We start from the raw sequence: 22,963 nt of genomic DNA on the forward strand, positions 1-22,963 counted from the left end.
CCCAGGTGGGAATCCAACTCTTGCAGCTGGATCCAGAGACCCCCATGCTTACCACACACACACAATAATTTGGGAAGAATACACAAGACACCGTTAATAATGATTACCTTTGGAGTGGAGTTAGGGTAGGAATAAGAGAGAATTTAACTCTTCATTTTATACTCTATCTTCTTTACCATATATCTTTATCGTGTATCACCATATCAGTTTTATATATTTTTTTAAAAAACGCTAGTTGAAATAAATTAGCGCTAAAGCATAAAAAACTTTTAAAGGGGCTGGCCCGGTGGCATAGTGGTTAAGTTCATGTGCTTTGCGCTTGAGGTTCAAGAGTTCAAATCCACTGCTCATCAAGCCATGCTGTGGCAGCGTCCCACATAAAACAGAGGAAGACTGGCACAGATGTTAGCTCAGAGTCAATCTTCCTCACCAAAAACAAAACAAAACAAAAACTTTTAAAAAATCTTCTGCCCTTAAGGAATTTATGGCCCTGATACCAACTTTCAAGGGATTTACTAATTTTACAAGCAATTGTAAAGTATATGCTAAAGAAATGAAAATCATAAGAACCAGATCATATGGGTTGTGGAAAGTGATTTGTGTCACTTGCACGCATTTCCAGGGTTTGCACACAGCAGTTGATGGTGTTTGTGAGAGCAGCTATCCCAATGTGGCCCAGGGGCCTGAAACACCCAGTTCACCTACAGGGCATCTGTGGGCCCACGAGGCTACCAAAGGCTTTACCCTGGGTGGCGTAGTGTGGCTGTTGAAAGCTCCTTACAAGTTATCTAATGTGACATCACAATGATCCTATAAGGTTTAGTTCCTCTTCCGTAATATGGAGATAGTACTGTCTCTTCACTTACTAGCCTGGGTTATTTACGTATTTTTTTATATTCCTACCCCCATTTTGCAGATACGGAAACTGAGTTTCAAAAGCAGTTTCTGGGGGAAAGAATGTACTTTCTGTTTGATCGTTTTTTAATAAGTGAGAGGGAGAAGGGGAGACTGCTCAGAGGCGCCGAGCTCGGAAGAGAGAGGGGAGATGGTGAGTTTCTTAATGTCCCTGGGAATTCAGAAGGACAAGCAGGCCCGGTGGGCGGGAGCCAGTGGCTGCGTTGGGATCGGCTGGATTTGAAGAGGTGAGTCCGGGCGAGGAGAGCGCGGCAGTGGCGCAGCTCCCAGGAGGTTTCCCCGGCACCGTGTTCTCGCATCCGCCCCCGCCCCGCCTGCGCGGGTCTTGACCCGGCTGAGAGCCCTGGCTGTGTGACCTGTAGGACTCTTCTCGGTGGACAAGGCCTCGGTGCCCTCCCCGCAGCGGGGCTACTGGTGCTGTGGGCTTCCCAGGCCAGCCGCGTCCTGATGCCAGGCAGGATGGAAGGCGGGGAGGGCGTGGGATCTGCGCGAGGAAACCCTGGGCCCAAAGTCCCACTTACCAGTTGGCATTCGCACTTATTAATGGGTGGCTTTGGGTAAGGCTCTTTTTCTGAGCATCAGTTTACCCCTCTGTAAAGCCAGAGTAAATAGCGTTCTCCCCGCAGGCTTGGGATGGGAATTAAACGAGGTACCGCGCACTCTCAGGGTGCGTTCAGGCAAGCGGGTCCCATCGCGCTGAGGGCAGGACCTGGGCGTCTGCATCATCCCGGCAAAGTCGCCGCAAACTCGCGCGGCTTACCAGGTGTGGGCTCAACCCTCCCCTCCCCGTCTCCACTTTCTCCCCGAAGCTGGCTGAGGGCGAGAAGCGAGGGACGCCCCTCTGCAGGGTCGACTCCTGCGCGGGCGCTCCGGGTGCCCGCTCCTCCCTCCGCCGGGCGGAATCCGGAGGTGCCTAGTGCTCCCGGAGCTGGGCGGGGCGGGGCGCGGCCCACGTGACCCGGGCGGGCTGCCCTGGGTTGCTCCCCGGCCGAGGCAGGTCTGTAGCCCCAGCCGCCGTGCGCCCTACGCCCAGCGCCCTCCCTGGCTCCTGTGCGCCCTGCGCCCTGCCTCGCCCCAGTGCGCCCTGACCCGACGCCTTGCCTCGTCGCTTTTCTTTCCCTCCCAGGACGGGAGATTGCAGCCTAGGGGTCCGGACCAGGGCCGGCACGCCCCCAGAGAGGAGTCGGTGAGTGCGGGGAGAAGTGGGAATGGCGGGGCCCCAGTGGTGCCCACGTCAGGGAACCCAGGCTCAGGGAGCGTCCGCGGTGATGTGTGCAGCTCCACTGGTGTGAAAACGCCCCCAGGAACCCCCAGGCCTCGGTCCAGGCGGGTTAGGGGGGCGCGCCCAGCCCTCTGGACCCCAAACCTCAGACCTCGCCTGAGTACTTGGATCAGACTGGTCTGGGTCCTCGGGAAGCCCATTTTGAGGAAAATAGCTATTTTTATCAGAAGCTCTATTGTGAGACTGCGTGCAGGTGAGGCCGAGGCTGCGGACGTGGGAGAGACTCACTCAGGCTGGACACCCAGGGACCCAAGTCTGTTAGGGGAAGGACTCCCTCCTGGGCTGCCGTGCCCATCTTGGGGTACAGAACTGGGATGATGTCTTGGCGCAGAAGGAGAGTCCTGGCCTTTTTCTGGGCGTCCAAAAGCCCCACCTTTATTGGAATCATCTTATGCTCCGGGACAGCCCCCGTCCTGGCCCTCCCACCCTGTTGTAGGGAAGTGGGAAGGGTCCGAGGATGGGCATGGAACACTGGGCGCTGACCCAGGTCCCCACTTGAGCGAACTCTCCTTATAAATCCCCAAGGTTTCACAAGCTTAGACCTTCGCCAAATATTGACAAACCCACTTCAGTTCCAGGTGGGTTGGGGCCTCTACATTTTCTCTCTTTTTTTACGGGGTGTAGTGTTTTCTTAAATCCTATTTGAATATCTTTCAGAGACGTTGGAATGATAATGGGGGGAGGTGAGGCCGCCACCAGCCCACTAGCCCCAAAGGCCAGCACTGCCCCTGCCCATGGCCGTGAAGCCCCAGAGAGAGGCCAGGCTGGCCAACCGTGGGCAGCTGAGCAGCCACGTTGCACACTTGGGTGGGGACAATGGCAGCACCCAGGTGGGGAGTCCGTGGACTTCCTGATTTAGGCGTTAGTGACTGAAAAACTAAAACCAGTTGACTGGGTCTAGTGGGGGTGGAGGGGTTCCAGAGCTCTGTAGGCTCGTGGGAAAAATGTCTTTGGTACCCTTGGATGGCAGTGTGGGAACTGCTCCTGTGTGCCCCAGCTCATGTGATCGGGTCAGCCTTCTAGGGCCGACTGTCTTGTTCTTTTCAGAAGCAACCTCTCTCCCTACACCCCACCATATGTCCCCCCACCCAACCCATCCCCCACACCTTTAATTCTAACCCCCTGGCATCTTGCAGGGCAGAGGAGGGCCAGAGAGGTCATGGGGCCCAACCCTTGTCTGTGGCACATGTGGGAAAGTGTGACTGAGACCCAGAGCAGAGGAAACTTGTCCGAGGGTTGGCCGGGACCTGAAGTGGGACGGGAAGCCAGCTGCTCCCTCCCAGCCCCATCCTGGTCCTGCAGCCTCACCCTGGGACTGTCCTCGCTGTGGAGACCTGTGCTGAGGCTTCAGCTGTAAATGCAGAACCAATGTCCGCATATCGATGAGAGAGCTGGGAGGGCAGAGAGAACCTCGGGAGGTGGGCAAGCCGCAGAGCTTCACGGCTGTACCCCAGGTGTGCCAGGTGCACCTGCGTGGGGGAGGGGGCTTTCGGGTGGAAACTGCTCATTTTGCAGCTGACGAGGGCTCGGGTTTGGTTCCTATCAATGGGCGAAAGGCCCTGCCCACAGAAGTAACCACACAGGCCAGCTCTGAGGGCAGCACTGGGAGAAAGCCAGAAAGAGTTAACACAGAGGGCCCCCAAGTTGGCACCTCCGCCTTCCCTCCAGAATGTGCCTGTGCCTTTGTCAGCAAGAACAGGCCACACGCCTTGACTCTGAGTCAGAGAGTATGCCTGCCATTGTTTGCGGGCATTTAATGAGGAACTTGGAACTGCCTGCCAGTTTTATTTGCTCAGGCAGGCGATCACTCATATCCCAGGCTCAGGGGACAGCTGGCCCCAAAGGTGATCAAGCCAAGTTTCGTGTAGGATGAACCACCACCCAGATTTCCCTTTAATTTAGCCAAAATATGAACTCAAATCTTTGACAGACAAGGACACCACACCACTGAAATTCACTGGTCTGCGTCCAGGATGCCCATTTTACAAAAACCAGTTCTACTGTCTCTTTGCAACTCGTTAACCTCCGGATCACCCTCTCTTTTCTCCCTCCTAACTATTCAATGATCACGGAAGGCTCACAGTCTCGAAGATTAAAAATGTGATTAAATCTGAGCAGTGGAACGGGCTCAAATTGAAAGTGTTTTGTTCAGGAACCTTGTGACTAGGAGTTATCTACAGTGAAATGAAGCCAGGAACAGACAGAGTGTGGTGGAGTCTGCCCTCCCCAACACACCCACCCTGGGAGGTTCCCCCAGGCCAGGGCAGGCACCAAAATGGCCCTACACCCTTGGTGGATCCAGCATGTCCTATGCTCCCATGTTCCTCCTTGACTGTCGGGAGTGGAGGGGCACCCAGGAGATTGGGGTCTCAGTGAGGAAGCGAAACAGGAAGTGATAGAGAGGAGGTGACTGTGGCTGAAAGGCTGTCCCTTCCATGGATCCACACGGGCCCCACGGTGTGGCTGTGCCTGGCAGAGGGGCTGCCCCTTCACCACACTCCAAGTGCCCCCATCAGTGTACCAGCCCGAGGCAAGCCAGAGAGGATGCTAGCAATACATCCACAACATGCCAGTGACGTTTGATCAGTGCATTTTAAATGCTGAAGTCAAACATGTTCTCCATTGGATTAAAGATAGTTTTTAAAAAGCTTTAAGCCTCTGCATTTCATTAATGCACTAAATGGGAATATTTGGTCACAGTAGACAAAGACCCACGTCGTGGACCATTGGTTCTCAATCCCTGGCTGTCCCGGGAACACGCTCCCCTCCCCGAAGCATCACCTCCCTGTGGCGTGGCACGCCCCCCTACCAGGCTGTATCTGAAATTTGGAATCGCTATCCCTCCCCTCCTCTCCCTGCATCTCCTGCTCACCCGGATGTTGGGATGCAACTAAAAATACGCTAGCGTAAAATTTTTCAGGTAACGTCTAACCCATGAAGTACCAATAGCGTGTCCTTGGTTTAGCTATGTGGGATGCGTGTTTTCAAGTCTATATTTCATCTTTACTGGTTTTACTAAACAGAGCAGAGTGAACATGTATCACTTTCCTCAATCACTCTGGGTCGTCATTGGAACCTACAAGATGGTGCTAAGCCATGATGCGAGGTTCCTGTGGAGGTGTGTGGGCTGCCCCCTCCCTGCATGCTGGCCTCTCCGTTCATGTCTCAGCATGTTTCTGCCTGGCCTCCTTCCCATCCCACCCCCGTCCTGGCAGGCACCACCCTTGTGAGAGGTGCCTGGACCCTCCCTGGTCCAGCATGCACCTCGTTCCCGGGCCTCCATTGTCTTTGCGATGTGAGCTGGGAAACCAAGTTGCCATCCTTATTAGGAAGAAGCATCAAAGAGAAGAAACAGCCTTAAAATGGGGCCACGGGATGGGACACAGATGTCCTCTGTGTGTGAATCGAGCAGCCTCCAGGGTGACAGCTCTAACCCTCCAGTGACTTTTTCATCCATCCACTTATGAGTCCTGACCACGCTCGAAGAGAGCGAAGCTTGCATGATAAGAAGCGTACACTTTTTCCTTCTGTTTGGCTTTTCTCCCTCACCTCTCACAACAAGGTTCTTGAAACAAGGCTGGAATTGTGACTTCTCCTTAGGAGGGGAGAGAGAATGGTAGCGACTCAGCTGATGGTCACGGCTCTCATCTGTTCTGAAAATAGAATTTCCATGAACACGCTTCTTATGATACAATATTTTTTTCAAAAATGTTAAAAAAATAAATAAATAAACCCCAGTCATCCATCAAATAACTTTTTGTTCTAATTTTTTAAAAACCAAAAATGATGTGCTCTAGGGGGAGCATCAAGAATCAGTTTTGTTTTAATGTTTTCTTGTCCAGAGTCTACATTCCACTGTAGATGAAAATAGTCTGAATGATGCTGGCCCATCAGAATGACCTCTTCGTGATGGTTCACCGTCTGCGCCGTGCTCGAGGGCGGAAATGCTGAAGGGTCAGCGCAAAAAATTTAAGAAGTTATTTTTCACCAATTTTAAGGCACAAACCAGGGAACATTTTAGTTGACAATCATGAGATCTCTATGGGAATTTTCATTTTAGATGATATCTGAGTGCTCCTCAGAAAGTGTCGCTTTCCGTAATTAACCTGTTGTGTGACAAAATCGAGGTACCTTTCTAGCACAGAGCAAGTTTTGTTAACATTTCCACGGTGGACACTTTCGAATGGTTGGCAGCACTGAAGGAGAGATGCTCCGCAGAATTCAGAAGCCAAATTGAGTCTTTGGGTTGGCTTGGAGAATTCCAAGTGAGAATAGACAGACTGGCCCCCTTCTCTGATGCTCCTGAGAATTCAGATTTCAGTCCTCAGAGAAGATAGTTACCCACAGAGGAACCCGTCATCCCAGCAGAATCCCGGCCCAGCCTCGGTGCCCATGTGTGGGTGTAGCAACAGCGCTGTTCTGTCCCCCAGGAGTTGTAAGGCAAGAAGCCCAATCAATGGAGCATTTCTCCAGGAACACACCCTGAGGGTCCCACAGAAAGCGTGACCCTAGCAGAGGGGAAAGGAGCATACTGGCATCACTGACATTTATTTCACAATGGAAGGAGAATAAGGGGCCCCATGGCTAAGTGTGTGAGTTCCAGAGAATGGGGAGTAGATCCCTTTTAAAATTAAGATGTGGGAATTATACACATGGGTTCATTTATTTAAACTACATAAGTTTCCAGACATGCATTTGTTTAAGAAACTGTTTAAGAAACCCATTTACCCCAGGTACAAATTGCCCCAGAATTCGATGCTTTCTGTATTGTCTCTTCCTTTGTGGATGAGCCAACATCCAAGGGCTTCCTGGGCTGACAACTGTGATCCTGTGACATTCCAGGTGCAACCCTGACGAGAAGCAGAGATGGGGAAAAAACTGGATCTTTCCCAGCTCACGGACGAGGAGGCCAAGCACGTCTGGGAAGTGGTCCAACGGGACTTTGACCTTAGAAGGAAGGAAGAGGAAAGACTAGAGTGAGTGTGTGGCTCAGCCCGTGGGCCTGGGGTCCTCCCATGTCCTCTGAAGGGTTGTCACCTTGGGGTGCTTTCTAGGGGGATAAACCACCAGGTGCTGGGAAATGTTCTACTTTCTGCCCTCAGTTTCCTCATAATTAAAAGAAGGGGATCTGACTTTCCAACCAGATACGCAGGTGCTCCCTGAGTAGTTTTATTTCAGTTTGATCCAGCTTCTGGGGTGACATCATCTCCTAGGTGAGGTGGTACTTAGGCCACAACATTGTGAGAATGAAAGAGCTAAAGGTGATAAATAGGGAAAGGCCGGATGCCATTCTGAAACACCCAGAAGGTTGGGATCCAGGGGTTTTAGGATAAAGGCGGGCTTTCCACCTTCATTCCCAATAGTGTTGGCTGGCACCCCGTCCTCACCGTGGAATGCCCCAGCGCCAGCTTGCACCACCGTCCACATGGACTAAGCTAAGACCCACTGGCATTATTTACTCCGCCATCTACCTTGCAGAGTCCTGCCCCCAAACCACGAGCGTTCCTTATCCACTGGGCTCCCTTATGAGCCTTCCTTGGTGTCTTTGGTGGATTGCTAGGCCTACTGAGTAGGAGACCTTTGAGCAAAGACTGGAGGAAGTGAGATAAGTACCAAGCAGATGCCTGACAAGGTGCTCCAGGTAGAGCACGAGAAGACGTCAGAGACGTAGTCGGGTGCAGGGCCTGGGGGCCTGGGGGACCTTCACAGAACTCAGGCCTTTCTCTGAGTCTCTCCAACCTTGGGCTGGGGAATAACAAGACCTGACTTCTGCTGAGACGTGGTCGGATGAGCTCTGAAGGGAGAGCCGGCAAACTCGCCCACAGGTTGGATGTGGGGTCTTGAGTATGGGAGGCATCAAGGGTGACTCCAGAGTGGTGGCCTGAGTAACTGGGAGCTTGGAGCTGTCATCACCTTGCTTGGGGAAGGTGTGGGGAGAGCAGGTTTGGGGGAAACCAGGAAACAGTTCAGACATGTTGAAGTTCAGTTGCCTAGTAGACGTCAAGTGGACTCCACACGCACTGGGCTGAGCTCCAAAGAGATGTGATCATGGGAGTGTTCACCATACAGATGACATTTGTATTAGCTTCCTAGGGCTGCTATAATTACAACAAATTTAGTGTCTTAAAACACACAAATCTCTCTCTCACAGCTCTGGAGGTCATAAGTCCTAAAACTAGGTGTCAGTGGGGCTGCCTTCCTTCTAGGGGCTCCAGGGGATGAGGTGTTCCCTTGCCCTTTCCAGCCTCTGGAGGCTGCCTCCATTCCTTGGGCCCTGGCCCCTTCCTCCATCTTCAATGCCATTATCAGCATAGCATCTTCCAATCTCTCTCTCTCGCCTCTGCTCCATCATCACAACTTCTTTTCTCTTTGACCCCCTGCCCTCCTTCTTCCCTTAGCAGGGGACTTGTGACCCCACTGGGCCCACTCAGATAATGCAGGACTGCTTCCCATCTCAAGATTCTCAACTTAATCACATCTGCAAAGTCCCTTTTGCCATGTGAGGTGACATATTCACAGATTCTGGGAACGAAAGCGTAGACATATTTGGGGGTAGGGGAGCATTATTCAGCTGACCCCAGTATTTAAAGCCATAGGACTGGAGGAGATCACGACGAGAGGCAATGCAGATAGAGAAAGACTGGGCCCCAAAGAGACAGAGGAGGAGCAGCAATGAGGAGGCTCTGGGTCCCAACATGGAGCAGAGTCCATGACAAATCCTTAAGTGAAATAAGTAGAGTCCAGCCAGGCGCCCCCGCTGTTAGCGGGAGGGAGTCTGGGTCAGTGCCCCTGCAGCTCCCTCTGCCTCTCTCTGCAACCCCTCTCTCTCCATTCTGCCTTGGGACACAGGTGACCCCCTGGATTTTCCTCATGAAGCCGTTTTCACCCCACTAGCCTTTGGCAATTGCCGTGCTCTAACTCACCCGCAGGCAACCCCAAGACTGGAGCCCACAGCAGCCCTTGACCCACTTCCAAGTGCTGAGCAGGGGCCACAGCCAGCGGCAGACAACCAGAGCTGCCTGCCCTGTCTCCTCTCAGAGACTCAGTCCCCCCGCCCTGCACATCTCCCCACTCTCTCTACCTCTGATGGCCCCACTTCACCACGTTCTGGGGTCCCTCCCTCTGTCTTTCCCACTCTGTCTATGAAAATGCCAGTGTTCTCTCACTTCGTGACCCAGAGCAGCTCCCCCTGCCTGGCCTTGGCCTCCAGGCTCTGCCCAGGATGGAGGGCCACGTGCTCTCAGCAACAAAGCCAGCCTGGTCTCTCCTCTTGGGGGAAACTTCTTCCCAGAGGATGGATCATATCATGTCTCCAGGTGGCCCTGCTGTTGTGGGCTTTTGTTTTAAATGGCAGCTTGGATCTTCCCATTCTGTGTATATATAGAAACCCAGATGAATTGGAAGGGAGGGGAACCCAGCTGTCCAGGGAGCAGAGGGAGGGGCGATCTGGGCCGATCCCACGCAGGCTCTCTCTTCCCTAGGAACCCTGGAGGTGGTCGGCCCCTCCTTCCATCCAGACTTAGCAGAAGTAGGTTTCACAGAAAATCCTGTGTTTCTTGCCTGTGAGGGACTCCCTTTGGACAACCGCCATCCGTTATTTTCATACGCCCTTAATCATTTCACGTTGCGAAGAGGAGACACGCCCAGGTCACCTCTAAGTACTGTTGGGAAAGGGTACAGATTGTGAGGCCCCTCTCCTGTGCAAAGCCTGTGGTCACGGTCACGGTCAGGGTAACCTCCTCATTCAGAAGTGGCCCAGGCCATCTGCTCAGAAGGGGCTGGGGTGGGGGATGTGAGCAGAGGGATTGGCCTGCTCTGCTGTGTTTCTCAGCCTGCTCTGCTGTGTTTCTCTGGCCGGCCGTGTGCTCAGGGGGCTATTAAATACCCCCAGTGCCTCTCAGACGGAAGGAAGTTGTATGGGGAGCATTAATACAATAGAGCATCATATCGTCACTGGAAACGTCAGCACGGGGAGCGGTGGTGGTGTGGAAAGTCCATATCGAAGTGATGCTGAGTCGAGAGCACTGAAGCCCAAAGAGCATCACTGTGATGGGTTCTCGCTGTGCAAGCATGGTCTACCTGTTGATGCATTTGGAGGTAAAGTGTCGTGTAAACAGCAGGGGGGCTATGGAAGGCTTTTGGGGTTTCTTATCCTTCTTGATGGTTGTGTCTTGTTCATGGTGCTACTGGTTAAATATGCACCAAAAGACAGAGCTGCTTCTGCCTGTGAGAAGCCTTTTCCCCAGGGTCCCCCATGACCCCCCAGGGAGCCAGAGGGCCCAGGCATGTCCCCTCAAGGTCCGAGGGTGGGCGCCAAGAGCACTGTGAGTTCAGAGCCTGCAGGGTTGGGTTCTGCTCAGATGGGATGCTGAGACTGAGAAAGGGCACAGCTGAGATGAGCTTAGAATAGAGACCGTGTTCTTGACACCAAATTGGTTCTACAGAGCAAGTTGGCTGAAGTGCCAGCAGTCTGTTTGAAAGTAGTAAACCTCCTCCCTAATCTCTTATCAGTGTTAATCTGAAATTGGTTAAATGACACATTTAAGCAATTTCAGCATACGCTGTCATCCACTTCCTGCCGCCTCCGTGTCCCATTCTCTGCAGCACGTCCCCAGGTTTCTCCACGATCATCCTGGGGTCCTCATACATGCTCCCAGTTCCCCATTCTCTAATCTGTGCATGAGCAGTAGGCTGCATGGAGAGGCTGGTCCTCAAGTGACCCGTCAGTGGGGGCCATAACAACCCTAGCAGGTCAGGAATTGTTCAATTGAGTTGTGATGTGTTTGACGTACTCCAAAGGGATGCCAAATGGATGGCCCAGCTCGAAAAACCTCCAAGGTCATCGATAAAACAAAGTTAATGGGGGAAAAAATTGTGAAACCAAGAAACACGTTCCTTATTTGGAAAGAACGTTCCAATCCTGAGTATGCATCAAGGGGACACAGTGTGTGGCCTGAGGTCGATTCTCCAGAAGCAAATTTGCCAGTGCACCAAATGCACCAATGCACAGCCAATGCACCAAATATCCCAATTTGAAAACAATCTGACAAAAAAATGTATTTCTTATAAGATTTACAAAGTTAACAGAAATATGTTTTAGATGCATTGCTGCTCAGTATTTCTCCCCAAATAAGAGCATCAATGCTACAGAGGGTATGCGGGCAGGGCCTGGGCAAAGACTCCAGCACCTTCTCCCGCACTGTCAGACCAGTGTACCTTTGGTTTCTCCTCTGTCAAAGCGCATGACAAATGAGCTGGCACAGATCCCTGATCTTCCAGAGGATGGAAGGCCCTGTGGCTGTGAGACTGGTTTCCCCAACCCCTGCATGACCAGTAGACTGTCCCCAGGACACTAAAGCCAGGCCTGACCCGGGCTGATCCCAGTGCTGAAGACATTCAGAACCCCCGTGGGGAAGACAGAGGCCATCCCAGTTGTGCAAGGCAGAGACTGGAGCCTGCTGTCCGAATGTCTTGAGCCTCCTCATGAGGCATTCCCAAAAGAATGCGTGTTTATTCCAGGGAACAGGGTTGCTGCAGCATTCACGTCATAGAGGGCTTCCACCTGAACTGGTGAGAAGGAATTTCCTTGGGGCTCCAGCTCCTGGGTGGCAGGTGTGACCTAGAGAGAGCATCCGAAGGCCTCTTCTTGCAGGCTGTTTTGGAAATTCACCGAGAAGGAAGAGGGGCCACTTGCCTTTGATTCAGCCCCAGGCAGATGTTAATCTCTCCCTGAAGTTGGCATGTGCCGCCAGGGACGTGGGAGCGGGGTGTTTACTGTACAGGGCGTGATGTTTTTCCTGGCTTCCCATTGGTGTGCTCCGAGGAATCAAAAACTCAGAGATGTACAGAATCAGGATGTTAACGACGTTGGCGTCAGAAAGGTGCTTTAGGGTAGATTGGGCTTAATACCCACTTCCTAGAGTCCTGGCAGGGGGCTATAATGAGGGCATGTGTCTTGCTGTGGATGAACTTTGAGTCTTAGAAGGTGGCAGATACTGTGTGAGAGAAGGGCCCTCCTTGTGCTCAGTCCACTGTCTGGCGCAGGCGTGGAGCTGGGAGCCTTCCCTGGGTGCTGGACAAGGAGCTTTTGCTCAGAGGGGTTCCTCCACTTCGACTGATGCTCCAGCAGAATTGGCTTTCGCTGTCCTGCAAGCCAGGAACAACCTCGAGGGCTCCCATGGGGGTTGGATGATGATGGCCCTGGAAGGGAGCCACGGGGGAAGGGAGCCAGGTGGGAGGGAGGCCAGGTGAGGCTCCTGAGAGGTCATACCAGCATGTGGTGCAAGAAACCAGCTACTGAGACCAGAAGACAGCTGAGGAAGGCAGCTGCCTCTTACAGCTGCTGCTGTCTTTAATTCCTTTCCTCTCCTTTGGGATTCAGTTCTCTTGGATAACATCAGCCAAACTGTGTGCCCACGGAGGAGCGGGGAGTCCGTGCCGGTGGTCAGGACCACATGTGAGCAGCCCTGGGGTCAGCATGGAGGTGGTGGGTGGTTTTCAAAGTGAAGCCACCCCAGGGAGGACCTGGAGCGGAGGGCCAGGGGAGGGGACTGCCCTCTTCAGGAGCGCATCTTCTCAGAGTCAGCTCAGCCCGGGGCGGCTGAGCACTTTGGTTTAATAGGTCAGTCATTCTGCAGAGCTTGACAGTGGGTCCCTTCCCTGTGGTCTTGTCACCTTAGCACACAGGTGGAGAACCAGCTGGCACTCAATGGGGAGTTGGGGGTGTCAGGAAAGGCCCCTCATTCTTGCCCACACTTGTCTGCACAAGGCCACGCCACGTTCACAGTGAGAAGGTGTACAAGGCCCCTAGCTCCCCCATGCCCACTCCTACACTGAGCTGGTGGGCAAGGCCCCCAGCCCCCAGCCACCTCTCTGAGACCCTCAGTCCCGCCTGTGCTCATTTGCTCACCGAGGTGCCCACTCAGCTGAGTTTCCTCAGAACTTCTCCTCTTCTGATCAAATCCCACACTCTCCCCTTGGTCTCCTATCCTTCCAGCTCCCAAACTCCCTTCTTAATCTACATTTTGTCCTTACCAGGACCTCTAGAGCCTGTGGCCTCACTGTGGTCCCGGTCCATTAGCATCCCCCTGGTCCGTGACCTTCCCCAGGTCCCATGGCCCTGTGATGACTCTGAAGGCCCCTTTTCTAGGCTCCATGTCCCCTCCCCCAGATGCTCTCTGGCTGCCGTTCAGCACAGCTGCCCTTCTGGCCCCCACGCTGGATCTGCCTGATCATCCTCCCTGCTCTCCTCCGAGGACCTCGCTGGAGGAGGCTAGTCCTGCGCCCTTGTGGGCTGGGGGTCTCCGGTCTATCCTGGCCCACAGCACTGCCCTGCAGCCCCGCCCCTTCCTCTCCGCCAGTTCCCGAGCTCCTGTTCCTGCAGTAGCTCTTCCAAGCCTTCACTCCCTTCCCGACCACTGACCTGACCAGCCGCTCCCAGCGGTGAGCTCCCCGCTTCCTCACAGAGAAGCTCAAGGCCACCAGCCACAGCCTGCCTCCCGTCCTGTCCCTCACCTGTGTCCATGCCCACCCTTTCCTGCTTCCCCTGGCCCCCCACCTGTAGTCCGTGTCCATGCCCACCCTTCCTTCCTTCTCGGGGCCCTCCACCTGTGCTCTAGACTCTTTCCTCTCTGCCCCCCACTCCTGGAACAGATCGCTGCCCCACTTATTCCCTCTTTCTCTACTGGCTCCAACTTGGAATGTCAATATAATCAATCACCATATTAAAACAAAAAACAAACAAAACAAAAAATCCTCAGAAAGCCTTTTGTCTGTCCCTAACCCCGTCCTGCTGAATGCTGGCACATCTTGCTCCTTTTATGTCCACCTCACATTCCACTGGACTGTTCTGGCAGCCCCTCCTAGGGGCCCGGTCAGTAGCCTCTCTCAGCCCTGTTCTTCCTGACCTGGGACCCTGCTCTCCTCCCTGCCCCCGCACCGTGTCTGTCCTTGGTGTTCCTTTTCAACACCCTCCTGCCTTTCCTCTGCAGTGACTCTGAAGGCTCCTTCTTTTCCTTCTGGCCCGTTAATGCAACAAATTGCCAAAGATGTGTCTTCCCACAGGGTCTGGGGCCAGATGCTTTCACAGACAGGTCTTCAGATGCCCACAGAACAAAGAATTCTTGTGCCATTTAGAGTGCTTATACCGGAAAGAACGTTCGTTAGCTTAACCCTGAAACCTTCTGTATTGACAAAGATAAAGAACTAAAAATACAGCCCAGTTAGATCACCATACTAATACACCTGAAGATGTTCTGTCCATTATGGAAGCCACCAGCCACATGTGGCTATTTAAATTAATTAGATACTATTTAAAATTCAATTCCTCAGTCTCATTAGCCACATTTCAAGTTTTCAAATAGCCATGCATGTGGTAGTGGCTGCCATACTGGACAGGCAGATATAGAACATGTCTGCCATCACAGAACGTGATTGGACAGCACTGGCTAAAGAGACAAATTTAGGATTATCTCAACACTATAGAAGGGTGTTTGGAGGCATGCTATTTCTGATCATTTTTTTAATTAATAAAATCGAAATAAAAGAATACCTTTTTAATATGATTTTAACAAACCCAAAATAGTCATCATGATATATAATGTTAGAAACAAGAAATGGATTTCTATTGTCACCACTTATCACAATCAGTTTATCGTTGTCCCAGAAGTGACAGCCAATGTGCTTAGAGAAGCGAGCAACATAAAGAGTTTACTTATGGACAGAGAGAGCCAAGACTACTATCTGCAGATGAAGAAAACCCAAGGTAGTTATCTGGAAAAGCAAGAAAAAGAGAGGTTAGTAGTCTGGCTAATTACAAAAGAATGTAAAAGATAATCAATGTCCCCTTTTTAGACGTCAAAAATAACTGATTAGAAAATATATAGAAAAATCCTATTTATAATAAAAATATGAGGTACCTAGAAATATACATGCAAGAAATGTGCAAGAACCATGTGAAGAACAGTACAAAATATTACTGAGTGACATACCAAAACTGTGAATAAGTAGCAAGTGATGCTATACAGTCTTGATGGGAAGAACGTCACGCTGCAAAGATGTTGGCTCCTGAGGAATTGGCGAGCTGTAGTCCCAGTCAAATTCCCAAGGCATTCGGGGCAACATGAGAAAATGGTATGAAAAACAAAGATGTGAACAGTTTAAGAAGAATAAGGAGGACCTTGGTCCAATAAGATAATAAAAAGATATATTTTAATGCTTGGTTAATTAAAACAATGTGGTCCTTTCACAGATGTAGATGATCCATGAGACAACACGGACAGGCCTAAAATACAGCAAGTATATATAACAATTTCTAGTACAATGAGGGTAACATTTCATCTCGGTAGGAAAGGGAAGGATAGTTAAAACTAAGCGTTGGGACCATTGACCATGGCGGGGGGAGGGAGCTGACCTCAAATTTTTAATTGTTATATTAAAAATGTAAGACATGAAACTATGAAAATTACTGGAAGAGAATATAGGTAAATATGTATATAATCTTGAATAGGAATGCCTACATATGATAGCACAGAAAGAAATCACAACAGAAAATATAGATAAGTATTGACTAAATAAATATGTCCATCTGAATTTAAAGAGAAAATTTTTGGCTTTTAAAAAGTTAGAAGAAACAATCTTAACAGAAATGGCGAAGAGTCATATCCGTGATATATAAAGAGCTCCTTAAAATCAGAAAAATAAATATTTTCCAAATTAGAAAAACGTGAAAATCCCAATGTTTAAATAGGAAAAGGATATGAGCAGGAAATTCACCAAGTAAGAAATGCACATAACCAATAAACACAAAAAAAAAAATAACTAAAAGAGTAATAATAGAAATTCAAACTAACTAAAGGAAAAATTTTTCACGTATTTCCAAAGATGAATGAGAATCCCAATATTCAGCCTGGTTAAAGGGTGCAGGGAAATTCACAGCTGAAGAGAGGGATAAAGTAATTCAACCTTTACCAGAGGCCAAGCTGGCACAGTGTAGCAAAAGCTTTAAAAGTGTGCTCACCCTTTGAAGCAAGCCCTCTGCTCAAAGTCATCCTAGAAAGACTCGAACGTCCAAAATTACAAGCTTTGGTTAAATACCAAATTTAACTGTGACTTCAACAATGGATTCCCCTGCACGCATTAAAAATAATGCAATAAATTTTTATGAACAGTTCACAAGACATTCACTGGGAAAAGCAGGTTATGGAAATGTATGGATTTAGCCCATTTCCCTTTTTAAAAAGTACATGGAAAAGTCTAATAATGGTAATAACAGAGGCTCTGCATTCCTTGAGCCTTTTCTCCGTGTGACTCACACACTCATGTCTTGGAGTCCAGCCCCGTCTCTGTTTCCTTGGCTGGATCCTCCTGACTCCTTCAATATTGGCATTTGGAGGGTCCAGGGCCCCTGCCTCAGCCCTCTTCTCTGTGCGCACACCTCCCCAAATGATCTCAACCAGCACCGTGGTTTTAAATGCCTTCTAGACCAGCGCTGCCCAACAGAATGATGGAAATGTTCTATATGCGCGCTCTCCAATATGGCAGCCACGCACTCCCCATAGCTGTTGAGTATTTGAAATGTGGCTAAGGCGACTTGGGAACCCAATTTTTCATTTTATTTAATTTTAGTTAACTTAAACTTAAATCGTCCCATGTGCCCAGTGGCTGGTGGCTACCATATTGGTCTAGACAACAAGTTCCAAATTTATGCCTTCAGCTGAGAACTACCCTCTGAAATTCTGACGCACGTACACAGATGGCTGCTCCACACCTCACAGGAGGTCTGGTCAGCATCTCTCACCCAGCTTGTCTAAAACAGAAGTCTGGATTCCTCCTCCACCTCCAACACCCCCAGGCTCCATCTCGGAAGCGGCCTGCTTGCTGATGTCAAGTTCCCAGGAATCACAGTCGTCTCCCCTCCTTACTCCATGTGTCATACATCAGCTAACCCCGTTGTCTCCACCATCAAAATAAATCTCAAATCCGTCCACTGTTCACCATCCATACAGCCATCCCCGTTCACCCCTCGCCATCTTGCTGCTGGACACCACAGGAGCTCATTTCCCTCCACCCTCACTGCCTTGTTGTCTTTATTCCCCAAGGCCCCCAGGAATCGCCTTTCCGCCAGGTCTCCCCGTTGCTCCCTTCTTCACATGGCTCACGTGCCTGCTCAGATGTCACCTCCTCAGAGAAGCCTTCCCGGATTGCCTTTTCTAAAATGACCACCACTCCCCTGACACTGCCTCTTTTGCTTAGCCTGCTTGATCTGCCTCCATAGTCCTCAGCACTCGTCTGATATCATGTGAGTTATGTACTTGTTTAGTATCTGTCCCCTGCCCGTATCCAAGCCCAGCGAGGGCTCTCTTTTTGTTTGCTACTGTGTCACCAGCACCCAGCACAGTTCTGACCACAGAAAGGTTCAACAGCTATCTTTGAATGCACACAGGTGACACCACTTGGAGCTTTGTCTGTGTTCCATCATTAATCCTCAGATACCCTCAAAATGTGGCTCCTATTATTGTCCCCATTTAGGAGTGAGGACTCTGAGTATGAGGCAGACTTCCAAGCCACGAAGATCATTCAGTGGTTGTTAACATGGGGATATGTGGGAGGTGGTCGGGGGATTCTTTTTACTGTTTTGTATTTTCACTTCTCTTTATCTTCTCAGTGTTCTATATTAATTCGTTTTACTTGGGTGTTAAAAAGGTCTTAAGTAGAGAAAATACAGTCACATTATTTTTTAATGTCACGTAAATACAAAGGCGCACCAAGTAAATCTTCTTGGAGGAACATCCAGTTAATAGTCCAGCTTCTTACCTCCCTCCCTCTGGGGAAGAGCCCAGAACTTCTGTGGTCGCCCACCATCCCGGACCCGAGCGACCTGTGTATGGCGTGGAAAAGAATCGAATCGAGCCTCAGCATTCTAGAATCAGCATCATTGCTGATTTGCATATTGTCTTCTCTTATGCTCATTTGAAGTCCTTTTAGCCCATGGCTTCCTGTGTTGATTGAGATGGCCTCCCAGTGTGTTTATGGTGGAAATTCTTGGGTATTCCTAAAACCCCGGGAGAATGAGAAGGCGGAGCAGGAGGCGGCTGACTCACGCCCTTGGGTGAGGACTGAAGCTTACCTAAACAGAACACCCTGTTTGAAAGGGCACAGCCTGAAAATCAAATATTAGGCCTGCGAACCTTCCCCAGAAAGACAAACAGGTGGTGGTGTGGATTTGCAGTCTCCGCAAACAGACCAGAATTCCTGAGAAAAATCTGTGAAAGATCTCCCAGCGTGAGACATGGGCAAACATGGCTTGCTTTAAAAATTAATAATAATAGGGAATTTGAAGTCACCCCTAGCTGGACCACTGGCACTGCAGACGGACAACTTTAGGGCTGAAAAACCAGGGGCTGAGCCAGGAAGTCAGCTGCCAAGGCAGGACCCGGAGATCAACTCTGGTCTAAGATCACTCACGAGATTCCTATGAGGCTATCTCCACCAGGGGCCTGCCGTTCATACATCACCACATATTTCTTCTTTATCGTGTTTATCATCCTGCGGTCATTCTCTTCAGAGGACTTCAAAGAACGTTAGCAAGTTTCTATTTCCCTCACTATAATTCCTGATTTGTATAATCAGGGCTTAGATCCAGGTAATTGCTCTTCAATTATCAGTGCATTCAGCAATTATCTCTGACAGCTATGTTTAGTTTGGTTGTCATAACTTTAATAATTTTGTCTCTTCATTTTGTGACTCCAGTTCTTTCGCGCTGCAGCACCCCATTCTTAGAGTCCTACTTGGGATTCATTCTTCGGTCCTCTGGAGTACATCCTCATGTTGCTTTGCTAGGAATGGCATGGGGTGTGGATTTTACATTCGGGATCTCTGTTTTACTCGGCTGGGAGTGAGATCTCCACTCACACACTTTCCCCTCAGAACTCTGGCAGAATAATACACTCCCAAAGATGTTCACATCCTGATCTCCCAAATCCATGAGGATGTTAGATTATGTGGCAAAGGGGGATTAAGGTTGCAGATGCAATGACACTATCAGCTGGCTAATCAAAAGGCGTGGACGTGGGGCCCATGTGATCACAGAGGCCTGCTAAGTGGAAGGAAGGGGAGGGCAGGAGAAACTGAGAGCCACAGTAATTCAGCCTGAAAAGGACTCAGCCCGCCATTGCTGGCTCTGAAGATGGAGGGAGGGGCTGTGAGCCAGCAAATACAGGTGCCCTCTAAGAAGCTGGAGAAGGTCAGGGAACCAAGGTTTCTCCCCCAGAGCCTCCGGGAACGATCACAGTTCTGCTGACACCTTGATTTCGGCCCTGAGAGACCCGTGTCAGACATCTGACCTCCAGAACCATGTATAATAAGTTGATGTCGTTTTTAAGCCGCTGAATTTGTGCAAATGTGTTACAGCAGCAACACGAAGCTGCCCCATTGCTTCTAGCTCTCGGTCTTGCAAACAAGCCGCATGCCAGGCTTGTGTTCCAGCCCACGCAGCCTGCTCTGTCTGCTCATGCTGGCAGGGACATTACTGCATCCTTGTAGCTGAGCAGTTGTGTCCGTCAGTTGTGTGCATGGGGCCCACAATCCAGCAACCCCTTCTAGTCTGAAGATCCAGCTCCCTTCCTTTTCCTGGTTGGGAGAGGTTTCACCTATTCCCGTGGTGATCGTGCTACTGTGGCAGGGTTCAAACTCACTCACACCCAAGCTGTGCAAAGAAAAATAGTTCATTGATTACCTCTCTGATCTTACTCAAGAGTCTCCACCCATTGAGCAGCAAGAAAGCTTAAGCTTGTCGATGTCCCTATCCCAGACTCTGCTCGCTTACGGTCTCCTTTCTTGGCTTAGTCTTCTCTTCCAGCGTGACCCATCCAGGTCAGCAGTGGGTGATGGGAGAGGGGCTCATGGCGCTCACTGTGACCAGAGTTGGTGGGGTCTTGACTGCACACACTGTCCACTGGCTCCTTGCTGTTCTCTGATGCAGAGCAGAGGGTTGGGTCTGCTTCTGGGATGCGGACCATCGCTCATATGCAAATGTTCCTGACGGGCGTTGGGAGTGGCTGGCATCTGCCACTGAGGTCCTGATCCCAGCCATCTACCCTACATGCGGAGGCCTCTTGATACCAACCCCAAGACCCCACTCGTCCCCTGGCCCTCTCAGCACATCATACCGTCCTGCTAGGGCTTGGTCTAAGATTTGTAGAGATCCACCCAACGCCCAACACAAGTGATAGAGAGCACACGCACCGGCCCTGGAGGGATGAGCCACCAACCCCTGGTGTCCTGGGCTCTCCCCAACACTCTTGGAATCTGAAACCGTATCAGTGAACGTTTCCTCCCTTGTTCCATTAAAATCCATTGGCCTGTCTTGCACTTAGAGTGGACCTTTTATCCATGCCTGATTTTGTAACACCGTATGCAGACTTCCCAAATGTCGACACATTTCATTATATATAACCAACAAAATCACACTCATGACCATCCTCACTGATCTCATGAGAAACCTTTAAGTGATGGAAACTGTCAAGCTCGTGGCGGCAGATGTAAGTTTTCCAACGTTCTTCTTTGTGCTTGAAAGCTTGAGTTTTGTGATTGGCAACAAATATTGTCACTTATCTTCCTGAAGTGACGGGCTCACTTTGTTCACTTTTGAGAAAATGTTGGGCAAATGCCCCAGGCAGAATAGTTTCTCTCTCAGCTGTTCTTTCAAGTAAAAATGATGTTTCCTGGAAAAAGTTTCTAGTTCGGATTGGAATTCAAGCAATTGCCTGGCTCCTTTCATCAGGACATCTGTGGTCCTTCAATACACAGTGCACGTCTCATTTCAGCTCACAGAATATTAAGAAGGCAGGTACCCAGGGGTCAAGGTTGGATAAGGTGAGTAATTTTTCCTGTTTCGTCAAGGACATACCTTTAATCGAGGACATACCTTTAATCGAGGACATACTTCATCAAAGACAAGCTCCTCTTCTTTACTCTTCCTTTGTGACAAAAAAGAGAATGGCTACTGGTATAGTTTGTTCCTCTGCCTTGATCTGCTAAGGCCCTAGTAGTTTTGCCGTCATTGCTTTTGCATCATCACTGCAGGTGTCAAAAAGCAAAAAAGACAAATACCATCGTAGTATCATTATGAAAATCGTTTTGACCTTGTGGACTTTCTTCAAGGGTCATAGGAACCTCTGGACCACATGTTGAGAACCACTATTCTAAATCATTGGACTAAATATGCTGCAGTGCAATTCTGCCCATTTCCCTCCTCGTTGTCGATTTTGAGTTCTTTCCGTCTTTACTTTAGCCAGCTCTTCTCCACGTCAATGAACATAGCCTGAGTCCTTCCATCTCAGCCTTCGTCTCTTGCCCCTCTCTCTTATGCCCCACTTAGCACACCAAACAGACTTGTTTCAAGTCTTCTTCTGTTTCTGGTAGTAAATCACATTCAGGGGGCCTTTTATTCCTGAAGGTGACTTTAACTTGTAGCTGCATGATGACCTTTTGCCTATTGATGTATGTGTAGTGGACAGACATCTGGTCAACCCAGTGTTTGCACTAAGCAGGGCGTGTGCATTGCTCTGGCCCCACTCACTTCCTCCCCATTTGGTTGATGTGCCCTGTGGCTGGCAGGCATCATGTGGTGTTACTCTGCTGGAGCAACACGGAGTCTCCTTTTCCCTTCCTTCCCGTTCTCCATCTATGAAGAAGAGAAGTTATGTTTTAAAGAATCTGAAGCAAAATATAATTATCCTTTCCCCAAATTCAGCACCTGAATTTTGTCACTCTCCAGCCACCACCCCAGGACTCTTCTGGGCTCTTATTTAAGAGGACTTCACATTCTGGGATGCAGTGTGCCTCCACACGTCCTCATCTTTCTTCCTGCTGAGCTGGGCCCTGAGGGTACAGCTCTGCCTGGATAGAGAATAAGAAGCACTCACTGGGAGAGAGGCTGGACAAGGCCCTGCCCAGTGAAGGAGCGGCCTCTAGGTCTTCTGGCTGATGCAGATACAGCAAGAGTGGAAATGGAGGAGACCAGAGCCTTCCCACCTGGCTCCAGGTGCCTGGTGCTCCTCTGTTTGGAGCAAAGACTTGACCTCATCCATGCAGCTTTATCTAAACTGTAGTCAATGGATGCCAATATTCCCCTAGATTCTTATCACCACTTGGCCATCCTTTCTTGGTTTTCAAATCTGAGACAGGAGTCTTATTTTTGTGTCTGTCTTCAAGAGTGTTTTAATCAATAGATGGGAGAGGGGAGTCAGTGAACTGCAGTCAAGGCTGCTGTAAACCAGAGCAGTCTCCCAAAGCTGCTTGGAATCGCTCCATTGTCCTCAGCCTCCACCATGCTCTGGGGTGTCCCCATCAGAAACCACAGGTGCAGAGTTCTCAGAAGACAATGGCTCCTAGTGTCTGTCTAATTATGTCACTAAGAATGGATGAATTTGATCTCATCTAAAACTAAAAATATTATGTTTGGCAGACATTCTCTGAAACCCAAAACAAAGGGAACGTGTTCCTTATCTGGGGGTGGGCTTTCCAATCAGTGCAGTTGGCGGGCTCACCAGGAAGCTCTGCTACCAAAAACCCCGTGGTCTGGGGGAACGGTGGTTTTCCTGGGACTTCTGGGCTCTGGGTCATTCCTGCTCTGGACACTCGCCAAGCCACACCACTGCAGCCATTCTCCACGGGACAAACCTGGGGAGCAGGTCAACCTGCTCCACTGCTGGAGGAGACCCAGAACTGCTCACTGAGGGAATATCATCTGGTTTTGCCCTTAGG

General features: G+C 50.2%; 1 protein-coding gene across 10 annotated transcripts in view; it reads left to right on the top strand.

Annotated features, from left to right (window-relative positions):
• Window positions 1-1,777: 1,777 nt before the first annotated feature.
• The window catches only part of MLPH (melanophilin), a 50,761-nt gene continuing 29,575 nt past the window's right edge, over window positions 1,778-22,963 (top strand). For 3 of the 10 annotated variants that reach the window (XM_008530224.2, XM_070618675.1, XM_070618681.1), the window contains exons 1-2: window positions 6,039-6,151; window positions 7,040-7,173. In XM_008530224.2, coding sequence (XP_008528446.1) covers window positions 7,064-7,173 — 110 coding nt within the window. In that variant the 5' untranslated portion in view covers window positions 6,039-6,151; window positions 7,040-7,063. Of the gene's footprint in view, window positions 2,102-6,038; window positions 6,152-7,039; window positions 7,174-12,054; window positions 12,079-12,177; window positions 12,654-22,963 lie in introns of those variants that run through there. The other 7 variants (XM_008530223.2, XM_070618677.1, XM_070618674.1 and 4 more) reach the window with 6 other exon arrangements.

The sequence above is a fragment of the Equus przewalskii genome, chromosome 5 (assembly GCF_037783145.1).
Source record: "Equus przewalskii isolate Varuska chromosome 5, EquPr2, whole genome shotgun sequence".
In the NCBI taxonomy this organism is placed as follows: Eukaryota; Metazoa; Chordata; class Mammalia; order Perissodactyla; family Equidae; genus Equus; species Equus przewalskii.